Source organism: Cheilinus undulatus, linkage group 9, assembly GCF_018320785.1.
Source record: "Cheilinus undulatus linkage group 9, ASM1832078v1, whole genome shotgun sequence".
Lineage (NCBI taxonomy): Eukaryota > Metazoa > Chordata > Actinopteri > Labriformes > Labridae > Cheilinus > Cheilinus undulatus.
The window spans coordinates 44,563,416-44,576,958 of record NC_054873.1 but is presented as its reverse complement, the minus strand read 5'-3'; the positions used below and the strand labels follow the sequence as shown (position 1 = coordinate 44,576,958).

General features: G+C 38.5%; 1 protein-coding gene across 4 annotated transcripts in view; it reads left to right on the top strand.

Annotated features, from left to right (window-relative positions):
• Nucleotides 1-13,204, top strand: part of dyrk4 (dual-specificity tyrosine-(Y)-phosphorylation regulated kinase 4) — a 70,045-nt gene extending 56,841 nt beyond the window's left edge. For all 4 annotated transcript variants that reach the window (XM_041794767.1, XM_041794769.1, XM_041794768.1 and 1 more), the window contains 8 exons: nucleotides 4,903-5,043; nucleotides 7,951-8,089; nucleotides 8,294-8,375; nucleotides 8,640-8,812; nucleotides 8,893-8,953; nucleotides 9,133-9,262; nucleotides 10,086-10,267; nucleotides 11,451-13,204. In XM_041794767.1, the coding sequence (XP_041650701.1) occupies nucleotides 4,903-5,043; nucleotides 7,951-8,089; nucleotides 8,294-8,375; nucleotides 8,640-8,812; nucleotides 8,893-8,953; nucleotides 9,133-9,262; nucleotides 10,086-10,267; nucleotides 11,451-11,725 (1,183 nt within the window). In that variant the 3' untranslated portion in view covers nucleotides 11,726-13,204. The remainder of the gene's footprint in view (nucleotides 1-4,902; nucleotides 5,044-7,950; nucleotides 8,090-8,293; nucleotides 8,376-8,639; nucleotides 8,813-8,892; nucleotides 8,954-9,132; nucleotides 9,263-10,085; nucleotides 10,268-11,450) is intronic.
• Nucleotides 13,205-13,543: the final 339 nt, after the last annotated feature.

Genomic DNA, 13,543 nt, shown 5'->3' with positions numbered 1-13,543 from the left:
TCTAGAAATTCCCTGTGAAAGATGTACCAAAGTCTTGAAAAAACAATGTATACCATGCAAATAAATAAATGAACATCAGTGACTGTTACAAAGAGATACAGAGCAGAAAAGAGAAAAAGCAATGTCTCATGACCCCAGAAAGTCGTCCGTTACTTCCTGACCTGCAAACTTATTTTCGGTTCATGTTGGTTAATAGCATTTCTTCAGATATTACACTGCAGGGGCTTTATATAGGTCAAGGTTTTATGTATATAATACCAAACCGTTATTAAGCTGTGATCACTAGAGGAGTTTTTGACTAAGAATTTTTATAGTCGAATCTGATTCGTCAGATTTTGCCTTTAGGCGACTAATAGTCAAACTGCGTTTCCACTAGACTTTTTTGTCACCGGTCAAAATGACCGGCAGTCCTCAAGAATTCCAGCCATTTAGAACAACTATCGGACATTTGCTTTAACATTATTTTGCTTTATTAACAGCAGCAAAACGCATAAATCTCTCTCTTATTTTGTTTTTGTGTAAGTGGTTTAAAGTATCAAAATGAAAGATGTGCTCTTTTCCTTACACACGCAGTCAGTTACACAATATACGCCCACATTAAACTCATAAACAACAAAAGTTAGCTTCACATTAGAACCGTTAGCCTGTTAGCACTTTGGCCGCTATCATAACTTTGCATCATAACTTTGGCCGCTATCATAACCTCCACCGACAACAACGAAGCATCCAGACACATAACAAAAGTGCTCTCTTTACTGGACACTGCGTTAGAACTCTACATTTCAAATGAAAAATGAGTCTTACCGTCAGTTGCTAATATCAGTCCTCATGATGATATAACTGTAACCTCTGCTAAAGCTGGAAATCCAACCATCCTGGTTTATTTGGACTAGTCCCGAAAAGACAAAAGCTCCACAGCAGATAGTCTGGTCCAGTCCTCCTCTCATTAACAGCTTACAACTCTGCTCAGCGTAAGCCTCTCTCTCTCTGCTGCTGCATCAGTGTTTACAACGCTCAGCTGTACAGTTCCCTTTGTTTCAGTCTCTCAATTACTTGCAGCAATGACACAAAATCCCTCCATACCGCTGATGATATTAAGCCTTTGGTTAACCAGGAAAACCTCACTTAGATTAAAATACTGCTTTACGAGAAAGATCTGGTCAAACTTTCCCACTTTCCCTGCATAGTCCCCAGCAATACTGAGCACGCGCAGAGAGGTAGATTTGCTTTGACGTCATCGTGCATACATAATTAGCCATGTGCTTGCCATCTGAGGAGATAAACAACCCCAGCACCGCAGGACGGTATGTGTAGTAAGATTAGGCAACTTTTAGTTTATATTAACGAATTCTCACAACATATCTTCTTGGTAACACAAAATATAATATGCAAGTATTCAGTATTTACTTATCTGGTCATTTGCATGTTTTCTGCCGGACATTTTGACAAGATATATTTTTATCTGTCGTACTTCCCTCCTTTTTACCGGCGAATGACTGGCAAATGCTGGCTAACAGAAACTCAGGCTTAGCAGCCCCATGTAGTCAGAATGGTACAATCTTGGTTACATAACACCATTCGACTATGAGGTTCATAGTTGAATCAGACTCCTCCAAATCAAATCGTCGAATTGCTGACTATTTCAGGTCACCCCTACTGATCACAGAAATCATAAATACATGCAGGTGCATGCTGGTTGGCTTTGAGTCAGTTGTTATTTTGGTAACATATTGAGGTGAAAAAAATCAATTATGCTGCAAAAAACTGGTTTTATCTATTTTTAGTTCATTTAGACACCAGAACACTGTCTCTAATTTGTCTGAGATTGAGGTATCATACAATATTTTCAAGAATTAATCATTTAGCAGGAGAGTAGGTGTAATTTCATTTGAAATTTTCTTTGGTTGACTGGAGCTTAAATTTCTATTTTCAATTTAAAAAAAAAGAACTGCACTGAAAGCTTTTACTGGTGTAAGTGATGTTTTTGCTCTTGATCAGCTAAAAAAAAAGGTAGCAAAAATGGGTGGCTATAGTGGTGAATAGGTGTTAAAAGGCAGAAAAATAGGTTAAAGAGGCAAAAAAGCTGGAAAAAAGTGGTGAAAAGTGGTTACACAGTGGCATAAGTAGGTAAAGGTTGGCTTCAAAAAGGGTTTAAGGAAGCAAAATGAGATAAAATGTCAAAAATGGGATAAAAGTTGGAAAAATTAGTTAAGAATGGCATAAAAGAGTCAAAAGTCGGTGGAAATGATGCATAGCATTTAAAGGTGGCATGTAATGTCAAAAATGTGTGGAAAGTGGCAACCATGGGTCATAGTGGCAAAAATGGGCAATTAAATGACAGTGGAAAAGCATTAGAAACCAGAAAAAAATGGTTGAAAGAAGCAAACATGGGTAAAATCTGGAAAGAATGTAGAAAAGTAGGGGGACATAGAGATGGAAAGGGGTTAAAAAGCACTAGGAATAGGTCATTTGAACATCAGAACCCAATAATAGCTTGACATACTTTTCAGCTCCAAAATTAAGTGACTGTTAGCCAGGATACTAGCACCAGTGCTACTGATTCAACATGCATTGATATTACCAATTAATCACAACTGGGGAGCTACTTCAAATGACAATGTCCGCATCGTTTGTGATCTGCAGTCTACTCTTCGGCCTATAGCTTCATGTTTGTTACTCTGATTGGCCTGTAATGAATGTGACAGACAGAATGTTCATCCAATCAGGCTTTTAGTTTGTTTTGAAAAGTTCTGCCCTACTCAAACACCATCTATAGGCTACTCCCCAGATAGATGTGAAATATATCCCATGCCATTGATATGTGAAACAGTCTATCTGGTGTGAAAGGTTAGCCGAGGACAGCCACGCACGCATTCTGTTTATTGTCACACTGAAGGAAACGGTAGCCAACTTGGAAGTGAGCTGACTGAAGAAGGAAACAAAAAACTACAGCAAATTAATTTATACTCACCTCTAGCTCACACTACACTTGCAGCTAGTGTTTGCCCCGTCTCCATGATTTCATGTGTTTGTGTGTGATGTTTTATGTTGGTCATATTGTTGCTCCCCACTCATTCTCGCAGCAGAACTGTTAAATCTGTCGTTTTTCATCCTCATGTTTGGTTTCCACATTATTATCATCGGATAAGATTTAAAATATCTTTTAGTATGAGCCTGGCTTTACCTTTCCCCAAATATCACAGAGGCAGTGACTGTCTGAGTCCTGCAGGTTTACAGCAGGGCAGCGATCCCTGCCTCTTTAATAATGCACTAAACAAAAAGGGTGTTAACTGCCAGAGCCAGAGCACCACGGTAAAACCCTGCAGTGTTAGTCGATCTTATCTCACTTAAGCAGGATTGTCAATGGTTAGAATTAAAGAGTATGTTTATGATCCGTAAAATATAGATTTGGATGATGCAAAAAAATCTGTGCCAAAGAAAACTGAATGGAGTCCTTTTTGCACATTTTCAAACATCCTGTTGTTTTCTCATGGAAATCCTACTGGACATTCATCCATTCATTTAGTTTTATTGAAGGAACAAATAAATAGGAATTGTTTTCTTGGGTTATCAACATCTCTGTCTCCAGTTATACCCAGATAACAGTGCCATTTTCAACCAGATGTCAGCCGAGTCAAAAGCTTAAGGCACACCATATCTATCTCAAGGCAAAATAGCCTCTTTAATTCCTGTTGAGTCAGGAACACTCTTGTCATACATTAAAACATTTTATTGCAAAATAGATATATAGTTTTACTTGGCAGAGAAGGCTCTGCTCAAAAATACCAAGGGACGCATGGCTGGAAACACCCATATGGATAGATACATTTATGGTATTACGTATTGAATACGATAAAATTAGTTCATTTTTAGAAATTTTTGAGTATTTGCATAAACATTTTGGATGTTTTTGATGTTTGTTTTTGTGTTAATTTGGAAAATGTGTTTGATTTGATTGAATTGATTGATTTTTGGGGGGGCAATTAGCTTCTAAATTTTTCGGTATGCTCACAGAAACTCTGGACTTTTATTTTTTTCATTTTGGGAATTTGACTGGGAATTGGGAGGCATGGTATCCTTTGATATTGCTAGAATGTAATGGAATTTACAGAAGAATTTGTTGGTATGTTTGGGGGAATTTTCCATTGTTTTTCATGGAACCTTGGGAATATATTTGTTTTGGGGAATTTGCTTCAGTATTTTTTGGAAAATTTTCAGGAAATTTAAATTTAGGCTTTATAATAAAGTTTAATTGAAACATTTGAGGAGTACTTGAAAAAAATGGGGTTACTTTTTATGGGAAATTTTAAGAATATGACTAAGAATTTTGCACAGAAATTTTGATAGTTTCTTTGGAATTTCAGGGAATTTGTGTTGATATTGGACATCAATTTTTGTCAAAATTAAATCCTGGTAGAATAAAGACTGAGCTTTTCAAACTTATCAGGTCCTAATTATCCCAAGTAAGTAGGGGAAACGAAGTATGCATGCCAAACAAAAGCTCAGGTCTCAGGAGGTTAAGGGTTGTGAGATGGATATTTCAGATGACCGACCATTAGTCTGCTTTGCAAGGTCATGTCTTTTAACCCTATTTTGATATTTTGATGAAACACTAAAACCGGGGTATTTGCAAGGACTTCTGAGTGGGAACTGAGGCTTTGTCTGATCTAAGATGACTGTCTCTGTACAAAAATGGCATTTACCATCTAATGTGTCGTAGTAAATCCTGTGGAATTAAGTTTGGTTGAATCAGGGTTTTTTGCGGACTGGATTGAGTGAAGACATGGTAGTCATGTGACCACGAGAGGTCAAATTCTCAGAATGTACAACTAAATGATGTTTAACTGAAGATATTAGCTTTGATTTTCATAGTGGTAATTACCTCCTGTAAATCTGTTCTAGGTTTCATCACCAGGCTCTAGTTGAGCTGAAGATCCTGGATGTGATCAAGAGGAAAGACAAAGACAACCTCCACAACGTCATCCACATGAAGGAGTACTTTTACTTCAGGAATCATCTGTGCATCTCCTTTGAGCTTCTCGGGTCAGTATGCTCCCTCACATGCTGCTTGTACCAAAGCTAGTCCACAGGCGACCATAAAGAAGTTTGTGAATAATGAATCTGTTGATCAAAGGGATTTGAGGGCAGCCATCTTTGCCTAAGTACAAAGACTGGGACGTATCACTGCTCTGTCTTCAAAGGAGCTTCTTTCTCATCCCTATTCATAACCTTTAACGCTACGTGACTTCAGTCGTTCAGGAGTTAAATGATCCTTAGGGTGTCCATGTTTGAGCATGAAGCCTGACTGATATCTATTTGAGTGGAGATAGTTTAGTGTATCACTCAGGCTCAATGACCTTTAGAGGACGTCTTGCTCTGCCACCTTGTCTAACATTACCGTCACCGAATCCTTTAGTTAAGGCCTTGATTGGGGCCCTATCTCTTACCCTTTCTTGCTCCGTGGTGTGAAGGCTCCAGTTACACATCCTAAAGAAGTTAATGCTCTCCATAAGTGGCAAGAAATAGCAGGAGGACATAAGCTGGGCCCGTCCCTATGACTGTGAGCACAATCATAGATTATTTTCAAGTGTGAACTTGGCACTCGGCAGGTGTTTTATTGAGGGTAATGTGAGGTGTCAAACTGAGCAGGCTTCTTTTTTCAGAGTGTTTATTTGAGGGGTATGGAGATGTTCTTAATGTGGTACATCTTTATATAAGTCAGTCTGTATGTAGCTCTCTGATCTGTCTTCCTAGAAAAGCCTGAACAAATCTAGGAAAGGAAAAGGTGAAGCCAATTTGTCAATGTCAACGACACCATTTTATGACCTGCAAAAGCAAACAGGACCATCAGCAACAACATGGACTTTTTCTGTAATTACTTTTACAATGTTCTGGGTTCTGCCACCATGCCTCAGTTTATTTACATTTTCACAATGAGTGATACATTAAGCAAAGCCGGGCAAGTTCTATTTATTTATCTGGCACCATTAGTACATGAAGCAACTTAGGCCCCATCCACACAGAGACGAATTCAGGAGTATACGTAAACGTTTTTTGTTGTATAGGTATTTCATCCACACAGAACTGACGTTTTGGGAGGCTGTAAATGCTGCTTTTTGAAACCGGGTCCCAGAGTGAAAAAAATCTGTAAACTTTTACCGTTTTGTCTCCGTGTGGACAGTCAACTACATCTTTCTAGAAATGATTACGTCACACATAGCGTAGCCCACTTACACCGCAGGTGCCTTCGACCAAAACCAAAGGGCTATGTCTGCGCTTTAGGAGCTACTGAGCTTATTATGGCCTTTACAGCAAAATCTGCTGCTCCTTTACCGACGAGAGCTTTGCAAGATGGATTTGCCAGTGAGAAACACGGAAACGAGCTATCTGCTTTGCAAAGTTAGACCAAACAAACATGTAACAACTTTGTTACTGATTTTTAGTATACACAGGTCTGTGTGTATTGATTGTACAGTTTCAAGATGTATATAGGGTGCAAGAATGTTGACTAGACATAATCAGAGGTATAAAATATGTAAGGGTGTGGGCAGCTTTACATCAAATAAGATCATTTAACAGGTGATTAGTGTAACATGTGCATAGGAGGTGAGGGAACCTTTTTACAGTATCTGAGTTACAGTAAAAATATTCATTACTTCAACATCTGAGTATAGTACATAGATTGAATAACTACTTAGTATGGTAATAGGTTAATTGGTGCAAATATGCATATGAGATGAGGCATTTTACCACAGTAATTTAAGTAATAAGTGGGAGATTGATTTGGGCAAATGTACATATGAGGTTAGTGAGATGTTTTCCTGAGACTACATGAGCCAGCGGGCATAGTGAGAGTGAGCTTTAAAGCTCCTTCACAATCAACATTGGAGACAATTTTGCCTGTTTTTCTTTTTTCTTTTTTCGTATCGTAAACCCAAATTCTTTGAGCTTCTGTTAAGCAGTATAGTCATCCTGCCAGCCTGGGAAAGGCCCCATGTCCATGAACTGGCCCTCCAGGACTGAAACGGTTTTAGTAGCACCAGCTGGCAGGGTTGCAGGTAGAGCAGGGAGCAACCAACACAGCAGCAACAATCTTTGCATCCAACAGACCACCAACAAGCCAACAACTGTTTGTTGGTCCAAGTGAGTTGGGTTGCGACCATGAGGTAGGGGCAAATTGACCGTTTCAAGCTCTACTTTTCTCTCCTTATCATAATTTCTAGCAAAAACTGTCCTCCTGCACTGAAGAGTGTCCATGACTCAAATCCAGTTAAGATTTGATCCAGTCACATTAAATTCATTAATATTCATGAATTGCCTCTAATCTACAAATAATATTAACTTTTTTGATATGCTACAGCCATCATGCTCACACAACTTCAAGCCGCTTTTCACAATAAAAGCACTCTTTGCAGGGACAGCATTTTTTATAAGCTCTCTTAAGTACAGGAGGCTGTATGCTGCTGCTCAGATTGTCTGTGACCCATCTGTGAGAGCAGGGTCAACAGCACAAGTCAACAAATAGACTCTGGTGTCAACCCAGACTGTGTTCGTGTGAAAACCATGATAATAAAGTGAATTGACAGATTTCAGATGGATTAATGGGTATGAACCCAGTTTAGGGAGTTGTGCATTTTTTTTTTTTAAATAATTTGCTACGTAGATAAGTTGTAACTTTTTGCTAAGAGGGTTAAGACCTGCCTCAGCTCCACCTCTGCCTGTTTCTAGACTTATCCAAAGGCACCTTATATTGAGATTGCATTTCTACTATGAAGACTGCCATTGTTGGCCTTCAGAATGCCTTTTCAGAAACCATCTCTGATATTGGGTCAACAGTCTATGGACATGCAACTTTGTCTACAGCGGTCACCAAATCAGCACAATCCTGAAGTTACTCTCAGGAGCATCAAGAAAAGCATAAATAATAAACATTTTGTTTTCTCTCCGCAGGGTGAATTTGTACGAACTCATTAAAAAAAACAACTTCCAGGGCTTCAGTCTGGCTCTCATCCGCCGCTTCACTCATGCCCTCCTGAGGTGTCTGCAGATGCTGCACAGGGAGAAGATCATCCACTGTGACCTCAAACCGGTACTGAGCTGTTTCTGCCATACTTGGACCAGTTTTTGTGTCTAATATATATATTTTTAACCAGAAAGGTTGAAGTTATGACTGAATCACTGAGCTGCTGTTCATCTGTGCTGCTAGAACCACACTGTGAAATTCTTGTGGTGCAGTGTGATATTACGGCAGTGCTACATGGAGGGTTTGAATGATTTTTCTTTGTTCTAACAGGAGAACATCCTCCTGTCTCAGAGAGGCCCAGGGAACATCAAAGTGGTCGACTTTGGATCAAGCTGCTATGAACAACAGAGAGGTAAGAGAATAAAAATATGTGCTAATGTTTTATCGTTTATTCAGGGAAATGGTTTCTCATATCTGCTTTTACACACCAACACCCTTAACCATCTATATTTTTTATTTTTATGAGTCTTTTTATTGACTTTTTCTGCACCGGTATTATAAAAACCGTTATGAAATTCTCCCAATCATACTCTATAAGAATAAGCATCTCCATTGTTGCATTTTTATCTTCTCATTTATCCTCAAATAACTCTCTATAACTCTTTTTTTTTATCAGTGTACACCTACATCCAGAGTCGCTTCTACCGCTCTCCAGAGGTCATCCTGGGTCACAACTACAGCATGGCCATTGACATGTGGAGTCTTGGATGCATCCTTGCAGAGCTTTATACGGGCTATCCTCTCTTCCCCGGAGAGAGTGAGGTGGAACAGATAGCTTGTATTATGGAGGTAAGACATTAAAAATATCTTGTGTCTGCAATGATTTCTGTTGTTTTTCAAGTTTGTTGAAGTTTCCTGATATTTCACAGGTTCTTGGGATGCCTCCAAATGATTTTGTCCAGTCTGCTTCAAGGAGGAGGCTTTTCTTTGGTGAGGATTTCATTAAACAAGATATTTTTTTATTGTTATTATTATTATGTTTATTTAAATATTTATGCTTGAGCAGTATATCCAGCTATTCTTCATAAATACATGAAGAAATGAGCTATAATTTTGATACAGAAACAGTCTGGCATGATGAGACAGCAGATTTGTTTGATGATTTTCAGATTCAAAAGGAAACCCTCGAAACATCACAAACAGCAAAGGGAAGAAGCGGAGACCAAACTCAAAGGAGCTGTCAGCCGTGTTGAAAACTGATGATGCTTTGTTCATCGACTTTATCAAACGCTGTCTCACGTAAGTTTACTTTAAACATCAGGCTACAAGAACAGGATTTTATCACAATTAAACTACAGTACAAGCAAGATGTGATATTTTAATGAAATACTGCTTTTACAGATTGATTAACAAATATTATACCATGGCCGGTGAATACTTGATTCTGATTGGCTCTGGAAGTTCCATTAGCCTCTGATATATGGGCACCTATGGAACTTCTCAAGTAGTTCCAGTCAAAAAATGTTGACACTGTTCAAAATTAATGTGCAGCAGCCATTAGATGATAGGAGTAACCATAGCAACCTGAGGCGGTCATATTTTCTGAGCAGGGAGTGCAGCATTGCCAGCTTAAGGATCCTGCAGACTGGCGTCAACCGTCACTTAACTGACATAAATAAAATGTTAGACTCCAGGTTTGAGACCAGTAACGCCAATCGGTCTTACCTTCTATATCCGACATACAGCTTACGGGCTCCCCTCAGCACTGAGAGCAGAGGGTCGCAAACAAAAATCACTTCCCTCCTGTTCTTACTTTTTGTCAGAAGATTTAATAACATAAAACAAAAGAAAAGAAGCCAGTATTTCTATGTAGAGCCAAAGGAAACACTTCTGATAAAGCAGCATGATAAAATCTGATAAATATGGTGTGTCTAACGGAGAATCAGCACCTGCATGGCGTGGACAGCTCCTTCTCTCCTCTGTGACCTCCTAGTGCAGCAGAGGGTATTATTCTGTTAACATCGTCCACGTCGTCCATTAATCCCTGATAATTGAACACCTCATCAGGAATTAACCCGGACATAATCTGCACCTGAGTACTGAAATATTCTCTTCTTTTTAGTTGGGATCCAACCAAGCGTATGACCCCTGATGAGGGGCTTCAACATGAGTGGATCCTGGAGGGAAACTTTAACAAAGTCCGGCCGAGAGCGAGGCCATCAGTGAAAAAGTCCTCAGACAGTTCAACCAACACAGAAAACAGCAACGAGCACGGCCTCCGCAAACAGTCTAATAGCAAGCCTGGTAAGAAGACAGTCTCTTCAACCATCTTTTCTCTTCTTTTCTGTTCTACTGATAGTAAAGAAGTTAAACTTATTTGAGCAGGTGAAAACATCTCAACTTGAACATAAAATTTTTAGAGAAAACTTTGGAAAATATTTCAACACATGGAGGTCCACTGGCTATTTTGCCAGTCTGTTAATTTGCTTTTGACAAAATAATCTTTTTCGGTACTGCCTCAACTTTATAAAATGAAAGCTATATGTTTTTTTTTTTATTTAATTTACTGTATTAGATATAGGGTCTCCAAAAATCACAACACCCCAGAAAATTTGATTTTTAAAATTGTTATTTAAAACAATATATTTTCATTTTTTTAAAGAAATTACAATATGTTAAAATTATGAAAAAACACCAGTGCCAGTCCTGTACAGCATGGTCCACTGTCCCCTACGTGTAACACTGATTTTTAAATCAAATTAAAATGATCATATTTCCTGTTTTACTTGGCCTATTGGCATCAAACAAAAATTGAAAGAAAGTCAAAGATCATGTTTTACACACAAAGTCATTGCAATGCAAAATATGGCTTTGTTTTCAAGCTGTCATGTGACAAAAGTAGCGCATGATGAAATCATGCTAGCATGATCATGGACCCCTAAGGGCTACGTGTGCATTTTCTCCTAATGTGACTGATATCAAAAATAGATAAACCCTTTCTCTGGACAGCTGTAAAACTAAAGTTAAAGCAACAATATGTAATTTCTCAATCTTAAAATGGTTGTTTTAAACAGGGGTTGCCACTGTTCAGCCCCAGATCAACAGTGCTAGTGACTGGGGATCCCTCCTCAGGACTATCCAGACGTTAAATTTGATACAAAAGGCCACACACAGTTACTAGGCCTGTCTCAACACTGGCATAAGAACAACACAAAAGGAAAAAAACACTTTTTTCTCTGTGTCTTAACACAGGATGATAAAATACAAGACCAATTAAATTCAATTAAAAAAGATAAAACAACTTCTGATGTATTTTACTTCCATCTTCTGAGACGATGTGTTTACAAAACCAGATTGAATCTGCTCGAGTAACACCAGGCATAAAGTAGCTTTTTTTGTCTGATCACACCATGTGTATCTACAAACCTCTAAATTTCTCTGTATTCACCTTTATCTGATGTGTAATTTCTTTGTTTTTGTGGTGCAGCAGAGAAGGTCAGCTCAGACAGCAGCACTAATGACAAGCTGAAGAGAGACACGTCATCATCTGGAATAAAGATGGCCCCTGCCGAGCGCCTGCGGCCCATCGGGGCCTCAGCAGAGGAGGAAATGTGTGAGAGCGACGGCAAACTCTCCTCAGAAACAGAGCAACACGACGGGGGAGGAGGAGAGAGGCCGGTGCACATCATCATCAAACCTCAGGAGGAATCGGAGAGAAAGGATAGCCAGGAACCGTCTCAGTGTTTACCCCCGATCATTTAACACGCAAAGGAAATGGGCTGTAGTCAGAGAAGTGGGAAATACAGTTACACTGACTCAGTTTTCATTTTCCCACCCGAGCTGGTTAAGTTACATTTGGGCCACAGAAACACGAAAGATCTCTACTCTTGTTTTATTGCTGCAAGCACTGCCATGTTGGCTCTGGGGCAGCATGAGATCACTAAACATGTTAGAAATGTTCCGCCTGAGTTTTGAGTTTTATGTGGGAAAGTGATTCAGTTGGGAGTTTTCTGATAAAGTTAAGAAAAAAAATTAGTTACTACACAATGTGAACACTGAACAGTGAGCACTGATAACCAGCAAAGAAGGAAATCTTCTATTTATTGTTTTATGTTCACAGTCTCTGTGATTTATTTCCTTTTCTAAAGTTTCAGTTTCATGACGGTGAAGCTAATCTACCAGGTTTAATGTGAAAGTGACAGGTAGTTGATTTATTGAGTCTGAAATTGAGACATCACACCATCTTAATCAGGAAAATGCACACTTAAGAGTCTTGATCAGGTACTTCAAACCTCATCCAAACATTTTGCTCTTATTGTTTTCCTTTGTATTTTTGGAGCCCAATCTTTGCTGTGCATTGAAATCATTACATGGACATTTGCACACCTTCACTTTTTTAGTTTCCACATATAAAAATGATTAAAAAAATGCATGTGCAGAAACAAAATCTTAGTTTTGGCTTATCATCTTTTCTTTTAGACATTTCAGCATTAGTTTAATAAGGATAATGATATTATGTGTGCAATAAAGGCTGAGCCAAAAATGTTTTTTTAAGTTATCAGAGAAATGATTGTCATTGTTTTTAAGTGTAGAATGCAGTTAGTGAGGTATTGATTATAAGTGATTTCACTTATTTATTGTGACATATGTTTCATATGTGTTTGTTAATTTAACTCAACATACAATATGAATTTGTAATAGAATATAATGTAAATATCCAAGTTCTGTTTTCCTATGTTTGTGTAATTCATGAATACTTTAAGAGAACATTTGGTGTTGAGAGGTTAGACAAGGTTTTACTTGTTGTGATGTTTCTCTATGAAAACGTTTTGTATGTCTGTGTCATTCATATTTTTGTATTAGAAACAAGAAGAAAATCCTATTATTGATAGTTTGTGCCTTGCAGTATTAGAAATTTTGCACTTTACTATCGTGTGTGTAAACCTGGATTAGAAACTGTTGGATTCTCACGGTCAGACTTCCCTGCAGGATCCCTTTATTTGACCGAATCCTCCAATGTTACGAAAAAAAATGAGACAAATGTTTTATTATTGATCATCTTTTTTTCTATTGATTAATGTCTTAAGTCGCCAACAGAGATCCAAACTAGAGATAAGACAGACCAGTGCCCTCGATTTCTATTAGCTTAGCTATCAGAGACGCTGGGAGGGTGGACTGTAGCTGATATGAGAAAAGACAAAAAAAACATTTTTATGTCTATTTTAATGAAATAAAAGTTGTTCAAAGAGTATATTTTTGTGATGTTTCCATCATTCCACTATTTAACTGTCTCTTCACTGCCTATCCGTATCAGGGTTACGGAGGGTTGGAGCTAATCCTCACACCGACAGGCAATTTAGTTTCAACAGCTGACCTAACAAGCATGTCTTTGGACTAAAGTAGGAAGCCAGAGAACCCAGAAAAAAACCCACACATGCACCAAGAGCACAAGCAAACTCCAAAGAGAAAGGCCGTGTCTGAGGGGGATTCAAACTACCCCTGCACCACCTTGTAGCCCTGTCATTATCATGCATCATTTTTCTTGAAAACATATGCCGAATAATGGCAGAGGCTTTCAAT